The 27,805-nt window shown below is 51.0% G+C and overlaps 1 protein-coding gene across 1 annotated transcript in view; it reads right to left on the bottom strand.

Moving 5' to 3' along the window:
• Positions 1 to 27,805, bottom strand: part of DAAM1 (dishevelled associated activator of morphogenesis 1) — a 78,258-nt gene that overhangs the window by 24,610 nt on the left and 25,843 nt on the right. Inside the window, 13 exon segments of the mRNA XM_009332742.1 lie at positions 13 to 47; positions 49 to 129; positions 338 to 573; positions 912 to 970; positions 1,454 to 1,592; positions 1,717 to 1,834; positions 2,171 to 2,237; positions 2,706 to 2,809; positions 2,927 to 3,037; positions 3,507 to 3,840; positions 5,615 to 5,709; positions 8,378 to 8,449; positions 20,369 to 20,458. Of these exon segments, the coding sequence (XP_009331017.1) occupies positions 13 to 47; positions 49 to 129; positions 338 to 573; positions 912 to 970; positions 1,454 to 1,592; positions 1,717 to 1,834; positions 2,171 to 2,237; positions 2,706 to 2,809; positions 2,927 to 3,037; positions 3,507 to 3,840; positions 5,615 to 5,709; positions 8,378 to 8,449; positions 20,369 to 20,458 (1,541 nt within the window).

Raw genomic sequence — 27,805 nt, forward strand, 5'->3', positions numbered from 1 at the left:
AAAGGACCACCAGGAGCTCCTGGCGGCAAGGGAGGTCCTCCAGGGCCGGCAGCACAGATCGCCCTCTGGGAGAGAAAGAGGAGGGGGGACTGGTCATACGGAGCCAGGGGACACCACCCAACAAATGCCCTCATGCCAATTTTCAAATTCTTTTGCCAAAATTTAACCAGCATAGGAAGCGCCCAAAGGCTTCAGCACTCCTGACTGAGGTCTGATGCAGCTGGAGAAGCGAAATCACCCCGTCACCAGGGACGGACATTGTGGTGGCCCTCCCACCAAGCACCTTTTTAAGCCCCCTGTGCAGCTCAGCCTCCAGAAATCACCCCATGGTGTTTGCAGGGGGGTTGGGACTGGGCCACAACAGGGAGGAGGTTCGGGGCCTCACCCTGCTCATCTCGTGGAGTTGCGCCGTGAGATCCGCCACCTGCTGCTTGACCTGCTTGTGCTCGCTGGACTCCTTCTCCAGCTTCTCTTTCATCTTGTTCAGCGTCTGCATCATTTCTTCCTTCTCCTGGGCCTTGGCATCGCACTCTCGCTCCTTCTTCTCCAGCTTCTGCTGAAGCTCGGTGTGCTCTGAAACAGTCCCATGAGGCCACTTTTGGGTGACAAACACTCCCTTTTGGCAAACGGCAGCACGCAGGGGACTAACCCCCACGCTGCCCTGCGAAGAAGCTGCACAGTTAAGAAAAGGGAGCATGTGCTGTGCCTTAAGGCCTCAGCCAGGGCTTCTCCATGAAAAAATTAATATCTACTTTGCCTATTTCCCTTGTGAGCCCCATAGCGTGATATTATCTCAGCCACTCAGTAAAGCCTGCAGAGTCCATCCAGCTAAATACATGTATATGTTATCTGTCTAGTTTACTGTGCAGGCTAAGGTTAGAGTTAACGCTGTATCTCTCTCCATCACTCACCTTTTCGCATTTTTTCTGCTTGCTCTTTCCACTGTTTCACTTCATTTTCATTGACTAACCTAAAAGGAAAAGACAAGTAGTGCGATGAGATAATCCTACTGCAGTAAACAAGCAGCCATCACCAGCAAGAAACACAACTGAACAAGCCTGGACTGTGGGATTTAAGGTTCCCAAACTGGTATTTCCAACACCTCCGCTCTGCCTCCCCCTGGCAGTGTTTTGCAGGCTGGGATGAAGCGCCGTCTCAACAGCTCCAGGGACGCTGGCTTGTCCAGTCGAGGAGCAGAAACATCACCGAGTGACAGTAAGTGATGAATAAGGAACAGTGACAGCAGCAGTCAGGGGAAATAGCTCACCGAGGACACAGAGCTTGAGGTTAATACACCTGCACATCGCGCTCAAGAGGTCAAAGCGATGCCAGCCCGGCAGGAATAACCCCCACCCCGGCCCTCTTGTCTGCCGGAGCGGGAGGCAGCGGAGCCATGGTGGCCATGCCAGTGCCGCTCAGCAGCCAGCCCCGGGAAAGGCAGGTGAGCACTTACATTCGGACGACGTTTTTAATATTGAAGTTTTCCAGGGGAGTGGCATCGGGGTCCTGCCCTTTGTCACTCTGGATGACAATCTGCTGCACAATCCTGTCGAGCAGCAGCCAGTACTGGACCGTGTTGCCACTTCTTTTATCTGGAGGGGAAGAAGGAGAGAGACTGAGGAGAGCAGCCGGGAGGTCGTTGCCATCCCCGGGGAGGAGATGTGGGCTGCCAAGCCCCCGGCAGCCGCGGGTTTCCTTGCCTCCCCTGGGACTCACAAGGCATTTGGAGACAGTGGTGCAGGATAGACATAAAGTGCGGGTACGCCTCGGTGTGTGTCAGCCTCTTCCTCGTCAGCTCGAACATTTGAGTCGCACTTTTGGTGTCGATGTGGACCTGAGGACAGGAGCGAAGTGAGGTCAGGCCATCGGACTGGCGACAGCACCGCCTGTTTCCTGAGTCTCAGCTCCAAACCCCACAAGCCATGCCCACCCCACGCCTGATGGACAGACAAGCCCCACTGCCCTGCAAGGGGCAAAGAGTTCTGGTCGGCAGCCAGGGATGAAGCAGGCTGTAGGATGGAGGCCACAATGGAGCAGGGCAACGGGAGACAGATTTCCAACCTCCAAATTTTATCCAAAAGACTGCACTTTGTCCCAGGCCATGTAGGTGCTTTTAAAAGGAACCGTGACATCAAGTGCTGGTGTCTGCATCAGCAATGTTTGTACTCACCAGCTCAAATCTTTTGGCAAATTCCAGTTCATCTTCATTTCTAAGCATTTCAAAAAAGTCTAAGTGCCTGAGGAAAGAAAGGGAGGAAAAAACCACTGTTAAAAGTAGATATGAATGTGACAACTAATAAATTGCAGGCAGCCAGTCTGGCAGAGCTTCCAGAGCAGCCCACTAGCCGGCAGCGGTCCAGAGACAAGTGGGACTTGAAACATCAACTGGATCTTCAGTCTTGAGCTCCCAGTCATTACAGCCTTTCCAAGAAGCCTTTTGGGACAAGAAGAGGAGGAGGAGGTCTGGCAGCATCCCCCAGGCCCTCAATGGCACATCCTTCCTGGCTCAACCCTACGTTAGAGTGCAGTGAAATGGTGCCGGGGTTTTTCCTCTCCCTCTATGGCGACAGCAAAGAATTTCCTCAAGTGGGGCCAGATTGACAGTCTAGACTCACACACTTTCCCCAAAGGCCAAGTCCAGAAACAGAAAGCAAGGGCGCAAGGCAAGGGCAAAAATAACCGTCAGGCTGTGGGTTACTACTCACCGGTCGAGGGTTGAATTTTCATGCTCTCGTAGTTTATCAATGACTGGCTGGATCCCAAGCATAAGAAATTCGTATCTCAGGTGGAGTCTGAAATCCAGGCTTTCCTGCAGGGGACAGTTGTGGGGTCAACACAGCAAGGTGCATGTCCTCGGAAACCTTATTGAAATAAAAACACCCAAACCCACCAAAACATCTCCCTCTCCAAGAGCCCCAGTGCTCACCACGCCTGCCCCCTGGCTCAGGACTGCGTTGATGAAGGACATGATGGCTGTCTTGAGGCTCACTTCATCCCGATACCGCCCCGTGCTCTTGTCCAAGTCATTGATCAGCGTCTGCCAAACACGCAACATCAGTTAAATGCCCAGCGACACCCCCAATGTGGCACAAATGACCAGGGGACACATGCAGGAACAACTCCTCATGGTGCTCCCGAACCCCCCTGTAGCAACCTGCTGGTGATGGATCATCAGCTGCTGCCTGCTGTAACGCAGCCCACCCCAGCACCCATTTCAGCTAACATCAGCCCATCCAGATGTGCTACAGCCTTGCAGAGCTGCAATCCCAGCGACCCTGCACAAGCAAGCATTTTTTTTGGGGGGGAGTGCTGCCTTAAATAACTGGTTCTTCACTCTTTGCTCAGCTGCAGACCTCATCAGACATGGTTCTGGAGTAATTCCCAGAGTATCTAAGTTGCAAACGGCCATAATAAATCATTTGCAAGCGGCGTTTACATATCCAGGAGGAGGAAGGGACAAGAATGCTGAATTTCGGGAGCTGAGGGGTGAGTCGAGACCCACCTACCTGAAAACGAGTCCGTTCGCTGGCGTATTTCTGGTAGTGCAGCATTGCCTCCAGTACCTTTTTGTGGCCCCCGGGAACCAGGCACACAGCGCCCATGATTTCCAGCACTGCCACCTTCGTCTTAATATTCTCCGTGCTCAGACTCTGAGCGATTACGTTAATACTCTCCGAATGGGCCAGGACGTGAGCCCGGCCCAGGGAGTTGTTCATTAGTGCTTTTATACATCCAATGAGCGAGGTATGTATTCGAGACTCTGCCGTCTCATAGTCCATGCTTTTGAGAAAGTTCAGAATACACGACAAGCCATCCAGGTCGATGAACCGGGTTACAAACCTGCCAGAAAGAGCCTTTTTAGCTTTAAAACCAAATGCTGAAGGACACTTTTAACCTCAAACAGGGCTGACTTGTCTGTTGTTGTAAACCCAGAACTTTCTTATCTATTTTTTCCTGGACTTTGGATAGCAGAAAGCCTGCAGGCTTAGAGCACAGGGACGAGGTTGTGAAAATCTTAGCAATTTAATTGGTGCCCGGTAGCGTAGGCAACCAGTCATCAGCACAAGCCCCAGGGTGAAGGTTAGGAGTTTGCAGCCACGCTGCTGCAAAACCTTTCCAGTCCCCAACCTGAGTCTTAAATCTCACTCGCTTGGGACCAGTTTTGCACAGGACTGGAAGAAGCTCCCAAGCCCTGGAGTCGCCTCCTCGTCAGCCACAGACACCCCAACACCAGCTGAGCCCATGATGCCTGTCAGACTTTCTGCCTCCTGCTACCTCTCCGGCCTCACCACCCACATCCTTATCCTCCCTTTGGCACATCTCACCAATTTTAAGGGATTTCTGTTTTTTTATGATGACTTATAATGCCACTAAATAGAAAGCAGACAGCAAACGCACGGCAGTGCCCCAGGCAGATTCACTAGAGCATGCAGACGTAACACTGCACACTGCTCCGGCATTTTAAGGCCTCCCTGCCCGATGCCATCCAGGCTGGGTGTATTCTGGTTTGGCAAAAGGCACGGGCTCGGAAAGCAAATGAGCCAAGAAGATCCCAGCATTGGGATGGTTTTAATTCGCAACAAGCCGTGCTGATGTGCAGGAACAAAAGGGGTAATTGCAGGCTCGGGGAAAACTGATTTCTCTGCTTCAAAGCCTGCTCTTCTTCCAGCCAAAGTCAATAGGAAATTAGATGTTCGCTTCCCTAGGAGCAAAAGCAGGTCCAACAGGTAAAATTTTCTATAGAGCCTGCAGGATCCTTCTGACTTCCAGTGAGACAGACACACAAACCACTTTTAAGGACTTTGCAAAGTTTCATGGCTGGGTACCAGCCCTGCTCCCAGGGGACTGCTGGGAGCAGCACCCAGGATGTCCGGGTTCCATGGAAATTGCGTGCTCACCCTCGACCCTGGGAATTTCTTACCAAGTACCATCACCGGAACCATTGCAAAAGAGAAATGGAAGAGGGGAATGCAATTACAAGCAAAAGCTCTTTCTTCCGTAACCAGACCAGGTCATGAAACATTTTCCCATCAGAAAATGTAGATCTGAGGCATCTTAAAGGTTTTGCAGATGTCTGCACGCAGACTCCAGAGAAACTGAATTTAGGAAAAACTACAGACATTCAGAAAGAGTCCCACTCTTTCTTTATCCTCCCAATCAAAACCTCCTAGTAACATTTTTTTTTTTTTTTGCATTTCATAAAAGCCTCAAGATTCATTTGATTTTATTCCTTTAAAAAGTGCAAGAGAAGTTGAAGTTGAAACAAAGGGCCTCGTTGACCAACAAAAATTGGATTTTTTTTTAAATTCAATCTGGAAAGAATTTTTACGTTCTGTTCCAATAAGAACAAAAGCAAATTTGGAAAAAAAAGAAGTCGCCTGATTTGCCTGAACAGATGTGAAGGTCCTGGTGGCTCTCGGCCACTAAAAGGACCAAGGAAAAGGAACAAAATGACAAGAGGTGAATTGAAAAAAGCAAGTGGCGTTTCAGGGTCCTTGCCTCCCTTGTCCTGAGCAGGCCCCATTTATATGTCTATCTAACCCCCCCTCCACCAGAGGACATGAATCAAGAGCCATGACCACGGTGATAAAGCCAGGGAACAGAAGGGAATTGCCTCATTGGTTTTGTCCGCAGTGCAGTCTTCAAACTTTCAATTGTTTTATTTCTCTCCTCCTCGTCTTCTTTTTCCAAAGCGATCAGCGATTTTCTCTGCGAAAGGAGAAAGGCAGATGTGAGAGGGGAGGTTTCCCTGCGAAGCTCGTGCCTGAGGAGTGGGAGCACCCACTGCCTCACCGTGCCAAGCCACGGGGACAGAGCTAGGACCTTAAACTGACTCTGGAAGTCTAAGAGTCCAGATCCTTTTGGCAATCGCAGGACTCAGGAAAAGGAGCAGTTTGGAAAAACCCCCGCGGTCTGCAAGGAGACAGCCTGGACTGGGGACAGCAGGGTGAACGCGTCGCTTTAGGCTGAAGACGCTGCCTGGAAGCACCGAGACAACTCGCTAGCACATGTAAAATTAAGCTGCGAGTGTTTGGGGCATCACAAGACAGCAACTCCCCAACCCACATCGGCTTTGGAGCAGCATTGCTGATGGCTTTCCTTCTCCCCGGCCACTTGGATTTTGTTTCAAAGCAGCGGGAAACGAACGTCGGCCAGTGCTGAGCGAGGCTGCAGGAAGCCAGCACCCTCTTCCCCAAACAGGTCCTCCTGCCCCAGCAAGCCCTGGCAAGACACCAGGCTTCATTGCCCCAAGAAGACTGGGACAGCTGGATCACCACCTTGAGAGGACACACTTCGCATTGTCCTGCGTGATCATTAAGTTCCAGAGTTAACGCCCTGCAGGTAGGAGTGGTGTCACCCCAAACTGCTGACCTGCAAATCATCCAGATAAGCCCATGATGGAGGATGCTTGCCACTGTCCCCCTGCAACCCTCAGACTCAGAGCAGAGAGAGGGAAAGGCTGCAGTTCAGGAGAGGAGCATCCCAACTCATGGACTCTGGATATAAATCCTGGCATGTCTCCTACAGCCCATGACCCTCCAGGAAACACACTTTGTAAAAGAAAGAGGTAAATAAGTGGATCCCAGTATCCCATAAGAAAAGTGTCCAGCTGAACCCTGCTCAGAGATGCTGCAGGTGACATCCGGGTGATGTGAATCTTGATGCGTTTCCAGAGGATGATCCCAGGGCTGGAGCAGGCTGTGAGGATGCAGGGGGCTAAGCCAATGCTAACTGGGGGGTCCACAGAGGGAAGGTGCTAAATTGGGGCGGGGGAGAAGGAGGGGTCCTTTAGCCTCCCCTGGTACTCATGCATCCCAGCAGGTACCCATGTGTCCCTGCAGAGGAGGTTGGGGGCTCAGGGGACATCCCGCAGCCTGAAGGGGATGGGATGCTCGGGGTCAGCCAGATGGGTCCTGCCAACCCTGTCGCTCCCAGGTCTCCCAGTGCAACCCACCAGTGTGTGCATCTGGGTTGGGGACAGTGGCTGTGTGCACGGGATGCCCTTTCCATCTCCCACACTGGATTTCGCTATCCGGCTGGCGCTGGGGGCCGGGACCCTGACTCCTGCAGCTCTACCTGGGTAGCACGGCTGCCTGCAGCCCGGGCATGCACGGGGTATGGCTTGCTCACCCCAACTCATGCAACCAAGGCCACAGCTAAAGCAACACCCCAGGTGCTTCCTGCACCATCTGACGGTGCTGGGCCCTCAGAGGTGTCAGGGTGAGCCCTGCCAGCACCGGCTGAGGCTAAGCCAAAGGAGAGAGAAAGGGTCCCAGCAGATACAAAGAGCTGCGCTGACCCCTGCATTTAACCCAGCTCCTCTTCGGCGGTGTGGCAGGGAGATCAAAGGCACCCTCCAGGCGTCTGGCAGGCTTTGATCACAAGCTCTGCTCAGGCTTGGGGCTTCATCCGGCTGGCAGCCCGTGGCCAGCCCTGGGTGTCCCTGCCTTCCCGGAGGGGAGCAGCACGCTCCCTCCTGCCTCGCAGCCCCCTGCTCACCCCTCTGTCCCTACTCCCCTCCCCCAGCCCTACCTTCCCTGTCACCCTGTCCCTGTGACAACAGGGCAAAGAGGGGGGGAAAAAAAGAAAAATGATGCTTTTCTTTTTCGTTTTCCATGCTGCTTCCATCCCTAGTGCAGTGGCCACGAACCTTGGCACCTTCAGCCTCTGAAAGCAGGAGCGAGGATGGAGGGGCTCTGAACTGTGCAGCCTTGCAGGAAATACAACTGTATTTCCTACAGAAAACAGCACTATTTCTGTCTCGCCTGGCACGATGTCGACAAGAAAGTATTTCATAAAATTACATCTAAACACGTCCCTCGTGGGACGGACAACCCACAGCGTCATGTTTCACCGTGGCCGCCCAGCACGGAAGGGTGTCTCGGGAGCAAGGCGGTAGCAGGCATCCATGAAAAAGCACAGGAGCCATCAGCTTCAAAGCAACCACAGCAGCTTGGTGCCCCAGCAGCATGCACAATCAAACGGGGTCTTTAAAAACCAGCCTGGTGGCTTTATACCGAAAGCTGCTGTTTGCCATCTGTCTTGCAGCCTCCCAGCCCGGGGCAAGATGAAATGCCCTTCCTGCCATAGAAAATGCCTCCCTTTTCCAGCTGTATCTGTCGATCTAATGGAGGATATCCTTAAATCCTTACGTCAGGGGTTTCTGAACTGCTGGGACAAATTGCAAACTACTGCCAACCGCAAATTATTGAGAGGTCCGCAGACCTGAAAGGCTGAAAACAGCCAGGTCACAACCTTGTGGCTACACCACCCGTCGCCCTCTCGGCTGCGATGCTGGCCGTGCCACAGACTGTCACTGCTGCACTGCTGTCCCATATGGGCTTCACAAGCACCAAAGCGTTGGGGAAATACTTACAGCAGCCATTGAATTCAGCTGATCGATATAAAACTCCGGCCAGCTGGTGGCTCCTTTATTTTCTTCCTGGTCCTGGATGGGGGGTGGAAAAAGTGAAACAAAGACAGCAGATTAGTAGAAATAATATTGACATCCCCTGCCCTTCAGGACCAACTACCTCTGAAGTGCCCTTGAACTCTTTCATTACTTTCTATCAATATAAGCTCGACTTACTACATTCTGAGCTCACCACCAACAGCTCCAGCTATGGGAACGTTACCTGATTTATTGAACTACCATATTTTATATACAGTCTACGTTACACCATCTGCCTGTGACCAAACTCTGCCCCAATGATACTGCATCAGTCTTGTGGTTATCAGCTTCGGAGAAACCACGCTGAAATTTTACATCGAGATTTCTCTTGCACCGACTCTACAGTGCACTTGAAGTTTTGGCTGCACAGCCTTGATGAATGTGCTCTGGGGGAAAAAAAAAGAGTCTCTTACAAGTAATGAAGAGTGAATAAATGTGACACGAACTAAGCTCCACTCTTGGAGCAGGACCATGACTTACCAACATCCTAAGAGAGACTCCAGGCACAACAGACAACTCCTCTGGGGGCTTCATTAGTTGTTAGGAGGGAACATGCACCTGGCAATGTCCCCTGTTAAAGGATGTCACCCCTGGGCCCATGACCTGTGACACTGAATGATGCAGAGCCTCATTTGGTCATCCTGGTCTACAATGCCCTACATCTGGTGGGACTCACAAGGGGTTTTCAGGTTCTACCATGTTCTTGTAGGATATAAATGAAGGACCTCTGAGCCCAGCTCAGGTAAGTAACACTGCATGTCCCCAGGGACTGCTTGGAGCAAGTAGGCAGATTTTGAGGGAATACTTCAAAATCAGCCCTTTTCCCCACTGTGTTTTCCTAAAAACTTGTATCAAAAGAAGAAAAAGGATTCACAGCAGAAATGCCACACAGGTCTAGGCTGGAGTCAACCGATACTATGCAAATCCCAGGCATCTTCCCTTGGTAACCATCTTCCGTTCACAGCCCGACTCGCTGCACGGCTTTGCCCCCTCCCTAACTTTAAGAGATGTTTGCAAAGGTCATCCTGCACTGCAATCGCCTGCGACAGTGGGAGCTGGACGACCTACCCTTCTGCCCCCGCATCCATGCATGCAGACAACTACTGATCCTCCGGCTGATTTCAGCAAGCCCAAGGAGCCCAGTCCCAAATATTTACTGCGTTTCAAGAGGCATACGGGGGAAATGTTTGTGCATCCAAACTTCCCAAGCTGCAGCTTGCCAGGATGAGAACACACGGAGTCAGCGATAGGTAATTTGGACGGGACTCAGTTCCCCCACGGGCAGTGCAGCCCATCCCTGCAGACCTTACCCTTCGCTGTGCCTGGCTCTGGGAAGGGAACAAAAGAAGTTTGAGAGCAACAAGGGACCTGGAAACCCCTCTCCTCTGCTTTAATACTTTGGGCTGTTCTCCCCTCCTTCCCCTGCCAAGAACTGAGGTTTTGAATGAAACACTTGATTCACCTGCCCTCCACATTTCATTTTTTTTTAAGCAAGCAGGAATCAGCAGAGAGTGAGAATTTTTCTGAGATGTTAGAAAAACAACAAAAAAATCTGTCCTACCCATGCTAGTGCCAAACCTAATAAACCTGAAAGAGGTCCCACCGCCTGTCTCTGCATGGATGGAGGACCATTCACAGTCATGCTCTGACAATTAGTTTTTGCCAGCAACAAATAAAACAGTCCCCGTCCTGTCCAAATAGTGCTTAAAAAAAAAGAAATGCTCATCTGCTGGCTCAGTGTGCAAAACCCAGACTGATGAGGAGAGACAGGGATGCCTTTGGTCTTTTCACAGCCAGGAAAAATGGGATGTGCTGGCTTCTCTCTACTTTTCCCTCTCCCAAAAACTTGCCTCCAGCAAACGCAAGAGGACAGAGGGGCAGAGACCTCTCGCCGTCCGCTGGCAAATGGATTTGGTGAAGCAATACTCTCCAAATAACCTGGGGACCATCCGGCTGCCCATCCTGCCACATTTCTGGCCACGTCTGGGATCACGTGCAGGGACTGTCACCTGCCAGTGTCGAGTCTGGCCACCCGAAGCCATGGCCAGGGGGAGGTTTCCACCATGGTGGGGGAAACCCAATGCCTTCCCAAGGGGTTGGGAAGAGGACATCCATTTGCAGCTGACTGGTCGGTCAGAGCTTCCCACCGCTGGATTGTGCAGAGAAGCACCTGCCGTGCCCGCAGGAATCCCGGCAGCCGGCGTGTCCACTCACACACAGCCTGCCGAAAGGCATCCAGGTTGTCGGAAAGATGCTCAGGAGCACTGAGAAAGTGTCAGGGGGCTTGAGAAACAGGGGTGTAATTTATATTTATGAGTAGAATGGAAAGGCACAAATTATATCACCACCTCCTGCAGAGCCGAAGGAAGGTCTTCTGCTTCTCCTGAGTGGGGTGGGAAAAGTAAACCATCATATTTTGCAAAGTACTTGTCACCCCAGGGAAACACACATCATTTCTGCAACCTGTGGGTTGGAGCCATCAGTTTAACCCAGGTGGGACCAGCAGCCCCCAGGGAGCGAGGTGGGAGCAGGATATAGGGGAACTGCCCATGGCCAACCACCATGGGGATGCGGGGATGTGAGGTCAGGCTGCGCCCGATGGCAGGTTCAATCTGCAGAGCATCACTTGCATTGTTTTCCTGCAACCAAAGGGCAGTTTCTTGGTGCTAGCCCTATTCAGTGCTGCCCCCACCCGTCCTGCTGGATGACCCCATGGTCAGTGGTGCCAAGCAGTTGGGGGGGAGGCTCCGGCCACCTTCCTGCTCGGTCACGATCCCGTCTGACACAGGCACTCAGGTTTTTCTGCTTTCTCAGCTGACATCGCACACCTTCCTAAAGGGCACTCCCATCTGCTCCTGCGTGCAAAAGCGCACCCCTCCCTGGTACACACAGCCATATACAGCACGCTGTCTATATGCACCAGAAACAGGAGAGCACGTACACGTGGTGAAGGCACTGAAGAAGAAGGGAGGGATGCTGGAGAGCCGTGTGCATGTCTGCCAATCCACCCCTCCGAGCTGGGGGAAGGCTCTACACAAACCCTGCAAAGCCTGCGGGCAAAGATTGTGATTTTCCCAGCTTTCCTGCCCCGTTTTAGAGGCTGGCATGCAAACAGTGCCCTGGGGGATGGCGGAGCCATGGCACCCACATGTGCCTTGAACATGGTCCAAAAAGGGACCAGCTCCTGTCACCTCCTGGAGACAACACTGGAGGTCCTCCCCATCACCCCGGGGTACTATCAGCACCTCTTATAAGGAGCATCCCTCTCCCACCAGTGTTCCCAGCAGTGACACCAGCTAGGAATGGTGGTGAGGTCCCCACCAATGCACAGCACCAAGAGATGATGGGCTGCACCCAGCCGGGAGATTTGGGCAGGGAGCAAGACCCATGCCAAGGAATGGGGTGGGAAGGCAGCGGGGCCGGCTCATCACATACCCCAGGGCCTTTCCACATGGTGCAAACATCTGCGAGGCGGGCAGGGATCGGACCTGCTGCTCGTTTAAGGCTGAAAGGAAGCGGTGGAGCAAAAAAATAAAGGTCTCTGGGGGGGGGCGGAGGGGAGGCTGAACAACAAAATTGGCTAAACTGCTCATTTATAATTAACGTGCTGCATTATAAATATTTCCCTTTGCTCGGCTCCCTTGGGCTCTTGCATTTCCTCCCTGAAACCCCCAATTTAGAGAGCGCTCTCAATTAAGTGCAGCAGAACCTCATTAATTCAGATGAGCAGCCGGGCAGGCTCATTGGAAAGCAGCTTCCCAGGCAAAGGGGGACTGCACAATAAAGCAGGCAAAGATCAGGGCACGGGCTTCCCTCGGCTCGCTGCAGGACGTTGCTCAGTGGTAATTACTGCAGCTAATGGTCTACAGCACACCGATAAGTGTCCTTTAGTGCATTCTGTGGCGGGAGAGAAATCTCTGACAAAGCGACGAGCCCGGAGGGAAGTGACTCACAAGGCTTTGCTCAGAGCCAGGAGGAGGGAGAAACCTCTCCATGCGTCATGGTTTGAAAGGGTGAATTTGTAAGATGGTTTCCCATCACCCAGGGTGGGTTTTGGGGCTGTGAGTTTTGCAGCCTGCCTTCGACGAGGGATGCCCAGACGCAGAGCTGAGTACCGCCAACGTCAGCCCTCCGGGATGCTCCATCGCACCGTGCCCAGCTGGCACTGGGGAAATGAACATCTCCCGATTTCTTCTTCTCTGGGCTGTGTTTAGGTCTTTGCCGTGTTTGCTCTCAAGAAGCACAGAAGTGAGGGCTGATCCGAGCTCCGCTGACAGCCTGGTGCCGTGCTGCAGCTTACTACTACTACTGCTCTTTTAGAGGCAGGATGATGGCTGTAATTGCACAGTGCAGGGATGGGTATCCCTTCTCATCTGTAACGTTTGCATCAACACCCCTCGCTGTCCTCCGGGAAGCGGCCCCGATGTGCCACCACACACGTGCTCTGCTGCAAAAATTAGGAAACGCCGAAGTCGTGCAGCCAAGGGCAATCTTTGCTCCATCCCTCACTACGTTCCCACCCGCTCCCCCCAACACCCACTTCTTCCTTCCAGGGACCTGGCAAAAATACAAATCACATCAGCTGCGGCCCTGGCATCGCTGTGACCTCTCCACGCCTCCGCCGCCCCTTTGCCCCCGGGCTCCATGCGCAGGGCTGACGGATGCTGCCGCTTGGCTGTTTCGCACCACAGTGGCGGGGGGGGGGTTTTGGGTGAACCCGACGATCAAGCTCCATCCCCTCCGTCGGCACCGTGTGCCGCAGGGCAAGCAGCACCCAGTCAAGATGCCTCATTAGTGGGAGCTTTTCCAAGCGAAGGTCACCAATCTGCCAGCTCCAGCCATCCCTTTGCTCTTCCTGGGGAGATTTCACGCTCCCCAGCCCTGCCACATCTTGGTTACAAGCCTGACACTTCCACGGCCCATGTGCCTCCCCCTCGGGGTGTTGGCAGCTCCTACAGCCAGAAGTGCCCTTGCTTTTCCTAGTAACCCTCTTCTGGACACCAGACAGCAGCACAGAGGTGGTGGCTCAGCCAGCGGTGGCATGACAGCAGTTCACAGGCTGGTCTCGGCTGCATTTAGGCACCGTTATTTACACCTGGAAGGTGCATCTCCATGAGCTTCTGCCCCTCTGGCCTGCAGGAACACAGCCGCCAGGAGCAATGCACCCTCTTGCTCACAGCATGTCCCCATGGCAGTGGGGAGAAAGATGCCTGTAAAGCTCCTCTGTGTTTCGTTACAGCTGCTTTGCTTCCAAACCAAGCTTCTGGCAATGCTTTTCAGGTGCCCAGCCTGTGGGTGATGTCTCTGTCTGATCCAGCAGCCTCCTTCCTGCACCCGCAACCTGTGGTGGTGTTGATGGATCTGGAGCTGCTCTGCGATACCTGAGCCCCAGAGGGCGGCTGGCCGGGTTCCCCGACCGCCTGATGTCCAACACACCAGGTTAGATCCTTCAAGGTGAAACCAAGTCATAAGGAAAGGGCTGGCTCACAGCAGCCAGCTCCAAGCAAACCCCGGAGAGCCCTTTAGTGACAACGCTCATGACTTTGATGGTTCGCCTCCCTCTTGGCACCACCTGCAAGGCTGGTCTGCCCCAGGAGAACTTCACACCAGGAAAGTCACAGCAAGGGGTTAAAAAAAACCAATCCTCTTCAGTCGCCACCTGCTGCAAAAACAGAAGCAACCCCCTTCGTTTTTATGCATCCTCCTGATTGCATTTTTATTTTGCACAGTGTTCCCCACCCCTCCTTGCTGCTCCGTAACGGCGGAGCAAGGGAAAGCTGGCGGCAGCAGGCAGCCCACCATATTTTGGCAACGCCCCCTCCCTGCCTACTGCGGATGATCCACCTGGATGCCGCTTGCAAGGTCAAAAAAGAAGCAGACAGTGGTGTGGATGGGTTTTAAAGTCGGCGGGTCTGCAGCCTGCATGGGAAGTTTAAATCCAGCCCAGCTCCGCTGATACGGCCGAGCCTTTGCCAAGCGTGCCGCGGTGGAGGTTTTGGCCCACCGTAGCCCTCTGGATCTTCCTCGTCCCTCCAGCCGCTCAGCTCCCCCAGGTATCCCTGCAACAGAAACTAAATGATGCAACTAAAGCCGTTTCCCCGTGCGCTGCCAAAGGCTCGCGGGGTGATGCCGTGAAGGGCTGTAATTTCATCGGATTCTCCCCAAGTTGGGATCTTGGGGTCCGAACCGTCCCATCCCAGACCACTCTGGTTTTCTGTATGCTAACACTTCCTATACCCTCTCCTCTACAAATACACACATGCCCCCGTACACTTTTCCCAGGGTTTAAAAATTATGCTCCCCATAACCAAATATAGCATGACCAGATGCCTTTCGTAGTCAGCTGGTTCATTGTTTGAAAAGCTTCGCTTTAAAATCCAAAAAGATTGCTAACAGATGAATTTTTTGGCTGGAGAGGGAGAAAAACCTCGCTTAAACAAAAGTGTGTTGTGATTGGAACTAAAAAGGGAATTACCTTTAAAGATAAAAACTATAAACATTTCCTATTGAAAAATACCCCCAGCCATGAAAACAGCCCATTTCTCTCGGTCAGCCCGAGAAAATGACACCCGAGATGATATTTCAACCTGCTGCTGCAATAACCGCAGGTATATCTGGATGCTCAGGGGTCATGAAACGTTTCTCATCCATCCCAGGTGACCCAGGAGCACAGCAAAACACCAAGCTATTTTTTCCTCCTTCCCTTGCATGCCATCTTTGTCAGCTTTTGCTCTTAGTTCTGCTACTGCAGCTTTTTGCTTGATGTTTTTTTAAAATAATTGATGTTTTTTAAATGAAGGAAATAGATGGAAACACAAGCCCCGTGAACGTGTCGCAGGACTGAGCTACAAGTGGGAGAGTGAGCTGGAAAGCGAAGCTCTCTGGAGGAAGCGGATGGAAGGCGCAGTTAGAGAGGAAAGAGGCCGTCTGGCTGGGAAAAATAGTATTACTGGAGAGCCATCACTCATTTCCCTATTTATCACATTTTTTCCCATTCTCCCCTGCAAACACACCATCGCTGCCTTCTCCTAATGCGAAGGGATCCTGGTTTTATATCTGATGTCTGAGGAAATTTTAGATGTAAGCTTTGCTTGCTGGGAACAGCTTAACACTGCCGAGAGCTACACACCCAGTGTTAGCGATGCCAACAGGTTTTCAACACGAGTTTAAAGCATGCAGCATCGCTCAGCATCCCTGCAGGTCATTTTTCCCCTACCCCGGCTTTACAGATGCTCAGAGAGCTCAGCTGAATCAAAAGGGAGGGGGGCAGAGTCAGACCCTGCATTCGCCTGAGCTGGTTTTCACTACCAATCCCTTCTACCTGGTTATTTATGCTGAGCTTGTGCCTGAACACCCCTTATCCACCCGTATTTTGAGGCTCATAAAAATTCCCTGGCGAGCTGCTTTAATAGCTTGACATTATGTACATCGGCTGGCAGGAGCCAAACCTCCTGTAATTAAGAGGTGCTGCAGAATAAGTGCTAAGTGTTAATTATTAGCTCCCTTTGGAGCGTGGCCTCCTGAGAAAGGCCATCCTGAGTCACCCTCTTCCACTGAAGCAAACCCGCAGCCAAAGAAACGGTAAAGCTGGAAACTCTCCCGCTTCCTCCCTGCGCTTCCGAGCAATATCCTCTCCTGGAGAGCGGGGCCGGCAGGGAGTGAAATGTTTCGGGATGAGGTATGAAACGAGTCATCATCCAGAAATACCACTTCTAAAAGCAGATTTCATCCCACTGTTAATGCATCTCCACCTTCGCATTTCCCTGCTTTATTACAGCCGTAGAGGGGGCTGACAACTTCAAAGAAGGTCTCTCCAATAATCTTTAAATCTCCCTCCTGACCCAAGCGCTGCACGGCTGCTGGATTTAATGCCGACTTCAGTTCCCGTTCGGGTTGCTGCCGACAGACTCACCAGCCCCCATCACGAGATGTTTTTTATCCCTCTGCCCCCACCCAGAGCATCACAGGGTGATGCAGGTGGGACAGAACCACGGGGAGTTGATCCAGTGCATCCCCCTGCTCCGAGCAGGGTCAGGGCTGGGATCAGACCCGGTGTCCCCATGGATGGAGAATCAGGGAGTACAAAACTTCCGCCCTGCCCAGCCAGTACTGTGGGCTGGGATAAAAACAGCCGCTTGCGGGGCAGAGAAATCAGGATAGGGAGCTGCAGGGCAGGGGGAAATATTCCAGGGAAGGAAATATGATGGTTTTCCCTTATTTCCTCTCGACGAGCACTGCCGAGGCCAGGTGCTGCCAAGTCCCTTGCCAGGACAACCCAGCATAACAATGTCTCATTTTGGTCACCTTTTACCAAATCTTACCTATCATGGGAATATATAAAACATGCAACAACTAGGATATGCTCTGCAGAGCTAAGTATGACTGGTGATGCCGATGGCAAAGCAGAAGTGCCAGAGACAGCACACAGCAGCAGGGAACGTGCTGAAAGGACAGACATCTAGATGCTTTCTGTGCTGCACATACGTTTGCCGTTGATGGAAGCAGGGGAATGCCCTGGCTCCCCAGGCTATGGCCACAGTACGAGATATTTTGGAGCCTGGCAAAGCTGATTTTCAAGGAAACTCCCCGGGAGAAGGCTGGGCAGCATTTCTGTCCTGCCTTGCGCTGCTCTTTCAAGGGGGAACTTGTTGCAACTGGGCTCAAACTGGACTTTCAGACTCAAAGTCCAACCAAAGTCATCCGACCGAAGTCATCCGACTCAGCAGCTCGTTTCCAACAGGAGCCAAAATTGGCAGCAGAAGAAAGAGCAAAAACTGCTCAGGGGACAATATTGGATTCTTGGTAAGTCAGGCAGCTGCCTGTGACTGATGTCCACCTTTGCCAGCCCCCTGGGACCACCAGGTGAAACTGGGTGTTACCAGCATCTCAAGTGATGACTTGCTATTAAACACAGGCAGGCCAAAGGGTTTGGGCGCATCCTGGACTTCCCAAATCACCACCGCTCAGCCTGCAGCTGAGGCACGGAGGTAGGTCCCCTGCCCTGTCTCCAGCTCCACTTCCCTGGCCAAAACCCAGCCATTGCTCTCAGCTGGAGAAGCCCAGCCCCTCTCCTCGATGCCGGGCTACCCTGTAGGTGATTCGTCCTCATAAAAACATAGGTACATGAGTAAGATTTACTGCAAGCCGCTGGGATAGCCACCGATGTTTCTGCTGCCTCATCACATAGGAGCAGGACTGCCTAGAGCCTGCTGTGCAGAAACATGTTCTCCAGCCCATGTGATTCCTGGTTTCCCCCACTGCTGAAGGCTCTGTTGATATGGTCTTGCTCATTTTTAATTAAAAAGCAGGAAAAAAGCATTCGTCTCCATGAGCACATCTCCTTCAAAGGAAGCAGTGGCATGTATGCTCTGCAGCTCACCGAGATGACATCACGAGTAGGGAAGGAGTGGCTGAGAGGGGCCAGAGGAATGAGGACCAGGGCAGAGTGGCAGCCAGGATCTGACCTCGGATGGGCACCTGCTCCGAGGACCTCTGAGGATGCCACGGGGCGCTTCTGTGGCTCCTTCCTTCAACACCCCCCAGGAGCAGGGAGTTTCTCAGCATGGTTTTTAAAAAACCATGAGCGCAACGAGGTGCTGGAATAGGAAAGAGGCACCATCAGTCCCATCTAAACCCTTCCCTGGGAGATTAGATAGCACGTAATCTCCACTCACAATAATAATTTCACGGCTTTGCTTGATATAAGTCTCCATTGTCTCCCCTTATCCAGACACACCGGAGCACGGCTCCGCTTATCTGGCAGGCAGTGACGAGCGAGCATCTCCTGCCCATTTGCTTGTTGATTCAGACCAGTGCCTGTAATTTGTTAACATCTCTTCTCCCCTCCGATTTAGATCTCGGGCATGGCAGGCCTCTGCCTAACAATAATACAGGGATTTCAGGGGTATTTATGAGAGGCTTAAAACTTAATCCTACATGAGCAAGGTAAGCCTGCTCTTGGCCTAAAACACGGCTGGAAAATCTGGTGCCATTGCTACAGCAAGAGAAAAGAGGCATTAACAGCAGCGAGCGCCCTTCAAGCGGGGCCAGGTGACCGCCAGCACTGCTGAGCCAACTCCTGCAGCCAGGTTAGGGGTCACAGTGGCAAATTTGGGAACTGAATCACAGAATCATAGAATCACTGAATGGTTTGGGTTGGAAGGGACCTTAAAAGTCATCTAGTCCAACGCCCCTGCAATGAGCAGGGACATCTTCAACTAGATCAGGTTGCTCAGAGCCCCGTCCAGCCTGACCTGGAATGTTTCCAGGGGTGGGGCATCCACCACCTCTCTGGGCAACCTGGGCCAGTGTTTCACCACCCTCAGCGTAAAAAATTTCTTCCTTAGATCTAGTCTAAATCTACCCCCCTTTCCTTTAAAGCCATTCCCCCTTGTCCTGTCACAACAGGCCCTGCTAAAAAGTTTGCTGCCATCTTTTTTATAAGCCCCCTTTAAGTACTGACAGGCTGCAATAAGGTCTCCCCGAAGCCTTCTCTTCTCCAGGCTGAACAACCCCAACTCTCTCAGCCTGTCCTCACAGGAGAGGTGTTCCATCCCTCGGATCATTTTTGTGGCCCTCCTCTGGACCCGCTCCAACAGGTCCATGCCCCCAACTGGGGGCAACTTCCCTCGCAGACCTCGGCGTCCTTCCATCTGCTTGTGAGATTGAGGATTTTTGCCCCATTTCTCCCCACGGTGTTACGTCCTGCAGGATCTCTGCTTTGGTCAAGGCTGGGAGGGAAAATGAGTCCCAGCACAGATAGCTGGGGATAACTCCTGTGCCAACATACAGGGGCAAAAATGTTCCGTTTACTGGGGAAAAAAAGAGTGATTTTGGCGACCTCGCAGGTGGCCAGCCTGCGGTACCCTGTGCCACTTGGGCTGCCCGCCCCCAGGAGCAAAAGCAAACGAACCGAGGGAGAAAGGTGGCGAGGCAGTCTGCTCCATCCCAGACGGGCCGTGAGAGCCAGCACCAGCATCACTGCATGCCGCAACTGTGAACCACAGGCACCACAGGCTTTGGCCACCCTGGCATTGACTTACCGGCAGAAATACAAATGAACCTCAATTCTTGACCTCTATCTACAGGGATAAAGCAACCAAGCTCAGACGTCAGTGTATCTCGGCATTGGGAAGATGTCCGTGCATGTTTTCAGCTTAAGAAACGCAGCCGTAAGGGCAACATCGCAGAGCAGACACGTCACGCTGGGAGCTCGGCAGACAGATCAGCCACTCGCACCAACCTTTGTCTCTTACCAGCGGTATCTCAGTTACACCCATGAACCTAGAGCCCTTCATCACCCCAGGGGTGACACAGCTTGACCCTAAAAGCAAGCTCCGCACCGCTGGGCCAAATCTCTCGCAGGCTGTGCTGCGGGGGCACGGCTTCCCCAGCGGCACTTTCCATTTGTGCGGTCCTCCGGGAAGAGCTGGTGGGAGGACAAAAACGACGCCCAAGCCTGTTTCATGGCAGCAAACTGGAAACCCAGGGGAGGGGGAGGCTTTCAGGCAGGCTGTAATCGGACCCCCAGACATCAGCACAGAAGAGCGGGGCCAAGAGATGGTGACCAGAGCAGCCCCCTGCCACCGCAGTGCCAACCTCAGGGGCCACGGAGCTCCGCATGGCCCTGCTTGTGCTGGCAGGCACGAGCATTGGGTGGGGGACACCCGTGCAGGGTGTGGGGACACTTGCTCCAGCCTGAATGGGCTCTGCATTTTGGAGACTGAAGACCTTGCTTCCCCAGGGACACCCCAGGGAACAGATGTGTTTCTGTGACACCCCAAATACCACTTGGCATCCCAAGAGAGCTGTGTCCCTCTCCACATCTCCTCCCCACCCTACACAGGAGGGAAGGAGAGCTGTATCCCTCCCCACATCTCCTCCCCCCCCCGACCACAGCACGGACGGGTCTCTTACTTTCTTCTTGCTGCAGTAGATCTGCCACTTCTTCTCCGCCGGCAGTGCGAACATGGCCTCTCTGTGCTTGTCTGTGAGGTCAAGTTCATCCTGGAAAGGGGAAAAAAATCCCACAAAACATGCAACATGAGTACACAAACAGGTGATGGCACAGACACAACCCCCCAGCTAAGTGGTGTAAATCAATGTGGGGCCACACCACAGCGCAACAGTGGTCCCACAGCATCGCCCCGTGACTATCGATTTGTCAGGGCAATGATGCTAATTCTCATCCTGCTGTTGCTGACCTCCCCCTGACTCCTGGGCTACAGCTGGCTGTCGGGAGGACAGGGCTGCAAACCTCTCTGTCTTGTTCCTTCCAGACATTGCCTTCATTGCTTTTAAAGGCAGCAAGCATTTTAGAAAGGACACTCATGAAGCCGGTACAGCTGCCTGCAAGACAGCCTCGTACAGAGGATTGAGAGCTCTGGATGATAGAACACATCTAAGATACGTACAGCAAAGAAAAGTTCAAATAGCACCTTTCTTTTTTTACCACCTCAGATAACTGCTTCACCACTGAGCACCCCGAGTGGTCCAGCCCATTTCCGTTGCCGACACCCTTATATCATCGAAAATTGGGCGGTTTTTTGGCTTTTGGTTTGTTTTCCTATAACTAAAAATAGAAAGTGGTTTTCCTAATATCTACAGTTCATAAAGAGGTACATCCTCTTCATCAAAACTGGACTACGTATTGCCTGGCAGACATAAAGCTGTTTACTGACTGAAACCTTTATTGGTTTATCTGATTTTATTTTAAAGGACATATCCATTTTTGACTTGGAGTCTTGGTTAGCAGCATGCCCTCCACTGGGATGCCTGAGTATTATCAAAGCCTCGTCGCTTCCTGGTGCTAGATGTAGGTCAAAGCTTTTATCAGAGAACTAACTAAATAAAACATTCAGGCAGGGCTGGGAGGCTTGTTGCTAAAGTCAACATTGATCTTACACCCATGGATGTCTCTTAAAATCACCACCACTGATGACAACCCTCATGTTGGTGCAGCAGTGGGAGCGCTGTAGATGCTGTAGAAGGTCACAGGAGAGCCCTGCCGTGGCCTCCAGCCAACTCATCTCACCCAGCCAGTGGATTTAATTAAGAGGATCTCCATTAAAAATCACACCCTTAATTCCAGCAACTAAAGAAGGAAAAGAAAAAAAAGAAACCACATGGAGACCCATTAAAGTTTCCCTGCCTGAATAATAACACTTATCAACTAAAGCTGGTAGCCCCTGGTACCCCAATCAAAGGTAAAAACCCCATTTGGTGAAGGCTGAACAAGATGCCTATGGGGAAAGACGGGTCCCTGCATCAGCAAGCCCACAGGACACGAAGAAATTCAGCTGATCTAAGTAAAGCTCATATTGCACCCAGTAGCCAAGGAATGGAGCCTTCAGCTATCTTGTAACCCAAACCCAAGGGCCCTCCAGTGCAACACACAGCAACGGAGGGCTGCGGGCAGTCCTGAACATCCCGGAGAGGCTTATACATCCACTTCAGGTATTAATTTCACTTCCCGATGAAATTACTCCTTGAAAGGAAAGGTGTCATGGAGCTTTTTCCATTACGTACGCATGGAGGAGCTTTGCCTCTTCCTGGACATTTTCCCCCCATATTGATTGACTCTTCAAACCACCGGGCTACACACGGCTGATGTTGGTGGAGCTCTGGAAGCAGACTTGCAAGACACCTTTACAACAGAAATAAACGTGCTGCCGCGACAGAGGCTTGGAAAAAAAGTGAGGACTGAGAAAGCCTGAGCCCAATCTGAGATACCACTCCTCCCCCTGCACCCAGGGAGGAGAACCTGGCTTAGGGACTCTTCCAATGAGCACCGCTTTCAAACCTCCCCGTGCCCCTACATTTTGGGAAGTCAGGGATTCATATCCAGCAATTGATCACCTTCCCAGCCTTGGGCAAATCTTGTCAGCCTTGACAAGTCTTGTGCATGTGAAAAACAGAAGCCGCGCTCGATGACCTTCTCCCTTTCTGTCTCCTCAGGCTATGAGCCGGTCAGACACCCATGCTCTGCTTCAGCCCCAATTCTGCAGGTCTAAAGCTGGCCAACAGGATGACACCTGACACAGAGACTCGGCTGAAATTCAGCTTGTTGGAAAAGTACATCTGGGAGGGATGAGGGTCTCCTGATAATTATTTACCTCTGCAGTGAGGGTTTGAGTGAGTGCAGGAAAATGCTTCCACCATGACCCCGTGTCCCTGCCACGGGAATCTGGGATTCAGGCATGAAAGCACCAGCGATGCACATCTGTACTTAGGTTCTTAGAAAAATATTTATTGAAACTTTCAGAATACCATACACTAAAAATACAACTTGTGCAAATGTGAAGATTTATTAACCAAGAAAAAAAAATCTAAACTGAGCTGAAGCCTAAGTGGGAGCAAGAAGGAATAAAGTAGAAGAACATATTAGGTGCTGGTACATGACAACGTGCAAACACATCCAAAAAAGGTGCAGAAATGCTTCTGAGCCCCACACAGCATGTTTCATTGCGCTCCGGCTCTAACATGTTCAGTCATCGCAGCCCTGCATCACTCAGCAACACCTACCTAATGATACCTTGCAGAATGCTTGGGAGAAGTCTTTAAATAAATGCTACGTGGCACCCAGTAAATATGAAAATCCTCATAATCAAACAGCGACTAACAACTGTTATTCCAAGCTGTAACAGCAACTTAACCATGAAGAGTCAGGTCTTTGCTGGTTTTATGTGCATGGGGATTCCTGCACCCACCTCCAGCCCTTCATTTACGCTTACTGATGGGTATCTCAGCACTCCTTGGCCCCAAGCAGGCTGCTCATAAACTGCCCTTCAAACTCCAAAAGATCAAGAGGGGACAGGAACATCAGCCATTTCCTGGTGGCTCACAGACCACCCTTCAAACACAGCTCTGACAGAGTGTTTTGCAATTGCACGGCGGAGTCGTAACGCAGCAGAGAAGCCATGCACAACCTCAAACCCATATGCGCCTTCAATTAATCATCACGAGCTTGATAATTAGGTGATTCTAACTGGCAATTAATTTTATAGGCCATTTGCAAGCCATGCACTCCTGCTACAGTGTGTGATGTTGGCGGCTGTTGAAGAGTGAGAAGATAACCAGTGAGTCAGTGTCCCTCACCCCTCCCTTCAGCCTCACCTTTCACAGCTCTGCCCCTTCCACCTGGCTGCCTCCCACGGCAGGATCTGCCAACTTTGCTATTTTAAACATTTTTTCGGAATTGGGTCAAAGGCACGTAAAATAACAGCCTCATTTTGCTACCAAAAGGAAGTCTCTCCCAGAGTGTTTTTACTGGAAAGAGATACGCTCCTATTAAATATTTATCCCATACAGTTAAACTATTCACCTTTAGATCAGGAAACACGTTTCAACATTAAATCTTCATTTGAATATGATTTTTAAAAAAACTCATAGGGGACGTTTGATTCTCAGCATGTATTTGCTATTTTTAGGAGGTAAAATACTTCCGTGCAGCTTGCTTTGCTGATGGCTCTCCGCTCAAGCCAAGCACCTCCTCTCTCTGAGCACAGCACGAGCTCCAGTGAAGGCGATCGCACGCCATTCTCCTAAAAGCTACCTTGGAAACACGTGGCTCAGCTCAGCATGCTGTGAGCAGGATCCCATGGGCCAAACAAGTTTTCATCCCTCCCTACACCTTTGCCTTGGAGGTGCTCAGGGGGCAGATGTTCCCATGGTCCCTACCTCCCCGAGCTGGCAATCGGGTGGTATGAGGAGCCCACACCACAGGAGGTCCTCTGGTCCAACCCCCTGATCAAGCAGGGCCACCTAGAGCCATTGCCCAGGACAATGTCCAGACAGCTTTTGAATATCTCCAAGGAGGGAGACTCTACCACCTCTCTGGATTGCAGTCAAGGTAATCGCCGACCACCTTCTGAAGGCAAAGCCAGATCAAGCAGAAAACTGAGGCACTGCTGCTGGAAGAAATGTTTGACCCTCCCAGCAGAGAAGGCGTCAAGTCCAGCCCCAGGCTTTGCAGGGATGCTCACATGACGATGGCGCAGTCCTTCAGTGCAAGCTCCTGTCCCTGCTGCTTCACCCATGCCATGGTGGACGTTTTAATGAGCATCTTCCATGGGCTGAGCCATGGGCTTTAATGGGAGCAATGGCAGGAAGCCAGCATGATGCTGCAAATCTCTGACCTCAGAAACAAGCTCCAGGACGGGCTCTCAGAGCTGGACAAGCCCACGTGCTGCCCACCCACGGCTGCAACGCCCCAGCACGACCATCACTGGTTCTTCCCCTACAGCCCACAGGTCCCGCGGGCCACCAAAAATTCTGCAAGAAGTAGCTGGGGAGTAGAGATTAAGTAAGGGATGATTCCCTTTACAGGGGTCTGCACCTCCGGAATATCTTCAGAGTGGGTAGGAAAAAAGATGAAAAACTTATCAGTCTAATGCACCTTTATGGCTGATAAATTGCATAACTGTAATACATGGAGGTGACAGGGGAAAATAAGGAGGTTATTCATTGTCATAATTGAAATAAAAATTAATTAAAATTTGCTGGCTTGCTCTGGGTTTATATATGCATGCATATGTGTGCATATATATATACAAACACATATACAGAAAGACATAAACAGATCAATAAATGACCACCATAATAAAGAGCAAGTGAATTTACTCCTGACGGATGGATGTACAGACTTTAGGAACTTCTGTAAGGACACCAGTGAGACTACAGCACGTAAAGGCAAGGTCTCCTGCATCCCCAAATAAAGCATGTGAGATCCAAGATTGCTCAAAAAAGAAAAAAAAAAAAACAGAAAGAAAGAAACAAGCGGGAACTTTTTGGCAACATTTGGCATTAACTGCTACAGCACGGGAATTAAAAAATAAATAAATAATGGCCTGTTGAAGCCTGCATCAGCTTCCTTTCTCAGGGGTCATATCGCTTTTTCGCTCTCTTCCAGGCATTCTTCTCCAAGTTCATCAGTTTGATTTATCCCAGAACGCTGCAGTGTCAAGGGAAACGACAATCAGCGTTTTTCCCCCTGTACCTCATCTAATCTTCTTCCGCTGCGCAAAGGCGCTGCCCGCACGGCCAGCCGGGCAGCTGCCCGCCCGCGCCTGCCAGCCCTGACTGCGATCTGCGCCGGCGCGTGACCAACCTCCACCTCAGAATCGATCTTACTTAGCTCGTCATTTTCTTTTTAAGCTGTTTTCCTAAAGAAACGGACTTACTGGTCAGTGGCTGTTGCAGCTGAAACAACTGCCGCCTTCCCGCGCGTCCTGCACCGCAGGAGGAGCTCCTCCATCTGCAACATTTATTTAGGCGATTACAATTCTCAACATATGCAGATTTATCTTAGCGTGGTTTTTTTAAATAGGAAGGTAGTGAATGAAGTCTTTTATTTTTAGTATTAGTAATAAAAATACCTCCTTCTTAGCACACGTCTTTTCAGCCATAGGACCCTGAGAACTTAAAAACAACCTCCCAGACAAACTGGTCCCAGCCAGTATTACCACTACATATTTGTAATTTACCCATGACAACCTGCAGCTGGAATTACACAACATGAACAAAATGTAACTATTTATATTTATTAATGAATAAGCATAACGGATAGAAGATTTTTATTAATTTTGCCTTTATCGTGTAACGATTTTTTAAAATAAAGGAAATAGCCCACAGCAAAGGAATTAGCAGCAGCGACAAGGAATAATGTGTAAGCACTGTGAAGTGCTTACACCTAGTTGACCTCTTCCCACATTGAATTTTTAGTCCCAGACTGGAAGAGGAAAGACCCCAATCCACCCTGCTCTGCAGTTTTCAGTTATTGACCTGAATGCATTGGACAGACGTAAATAAAATAGGTATTCCTTTCTTCTTCTGCAGGAAAGATTACGGCCATCAATAGCTGATTTAGCTCTTCAATAAATTCTAGCTGCAGCTGGTTCATGTTCCCATCAGTTCAAACAGCTAACTGAGGCAGACAGCACATAATGCTTTAGTATCATTTAATTTAATTCATTATTTTAATAGGCTAAAGGTTTTGAAGGTGTTCATATTTCAATATTAGTGTATTTTAAAAGAGAAGTATCCACTTAGGTTTCTCAATCTTTTTTGTTGTAATATATATCTAAACCCACATATATACTTTTTTTTTAATTTATTGAGCTCGGCCTTCTGTGACCTTTTCACCAACATTATCTAGAAAACCTTTCTCCCATTTTAATTAACACAGGGTACTTTTCCAGCCTGAGTTATTGATCTATGCAATTTTATCCCGCAGAGCACTCTCAGACCTAGAAGCCCCGCAGGTGGGTCACCAGCGCACTTTGTCCACGCAATTGTACATAAACCCTGAAAACAAAAAAATAAGATGTATCAGCCCATTATTTACTACTGTGATACCTAAAATGGATTAAATCAAATCAACTACAGCCGGGCATGACTGTCCTTTGATGGGTGCACCTCCTACCATAACAAAGCACGGAGCTGGGAAATAAATAAGAAGGCAGCTTCAGATGTGGATTTCCCACCTATTTACGGACCCAAAGAAGCAGCTCCCTTTTCAATCAGTTTTTAGATACCACCTCCGCTGCTGGCGTCCCTGAGAGCTACTGAAGTTGGGAGTCAAGCCAACAGGTCAAGTGTGGCTTCACATGTCCCCTGCCTGACAGGGATGCTCACGTAGGAAAGCTGTGCATGGTTGGTCTGGGGCTAAACCGCTGCAAGGTTTCCCCAGATGATGTCCTGGGAAGGGCTTCAAAAAGGGGCTGGATGGGAATGAGTGGCTGCAAAGCCCCACTCCAACTTAATCCTGAAAGCTTCCCAAGATTTACCACTCTGCACGTGGGACCCGAAGGATGCAGCCGAGGGTAGCAGGAGCCAGTGACAGCCTGATGCTGACGGGCAACGTAAGATGGTAATGGACGCCTTGCATACCCATGGCTTGGGTGGGACAAGCGGTCCTCATTTCCCCACAACCCTGGCTTTAGTCACACCTGGTATCCTAAAGTTATTTTTAAGAACTTAATCAGGTGCAAAGCAGAGAGTCACCCTGCGAGGAGTCGATTTCTGACCGAGGTTTGACATCCAGCAAGATGTCTAGCACAAGCAGGCATCAGATGGGCTTATAGGTGTTAGGTTGTTGTTGGGGAAGGGAAGCTGACCCCCGTAAATAACAGTATTGATTTGAACACTGGAGTTGATGGGAATTAGGACCACTGGGCGCTCAGGCAGGATCCTGCCTGTGGGGCTGCAGAAAGCCACGGCTGCCAAAATCCGACCTCAGTGATGCTCGCACACTGAGAACACCCAGACTCTGCCGGCGACGGATACTACGGCGGTACGAACAGCTTTCGCTTGCATCTGCCAACGGATACAAGGCAGGCACAGGCTATTCCCAGC

The sequence above is a fragment of the Pygoscelis adeliae genome, unplaced genomic scaffold (genome assembly GCF_000699105.1).
Source record: "Pygoscelis adeliae isolate BGI_AS28 unplaced genomic scaffold, ASM69910v1 Scaffold179, whole genome shotgun sequence".
Lineage (NCBI taxonomy): Eukaryota > Metazoa > Chordata > Aves > Sphenisciformes > Spheniscidae > Pygoscelis > Pygoscelis adeliae.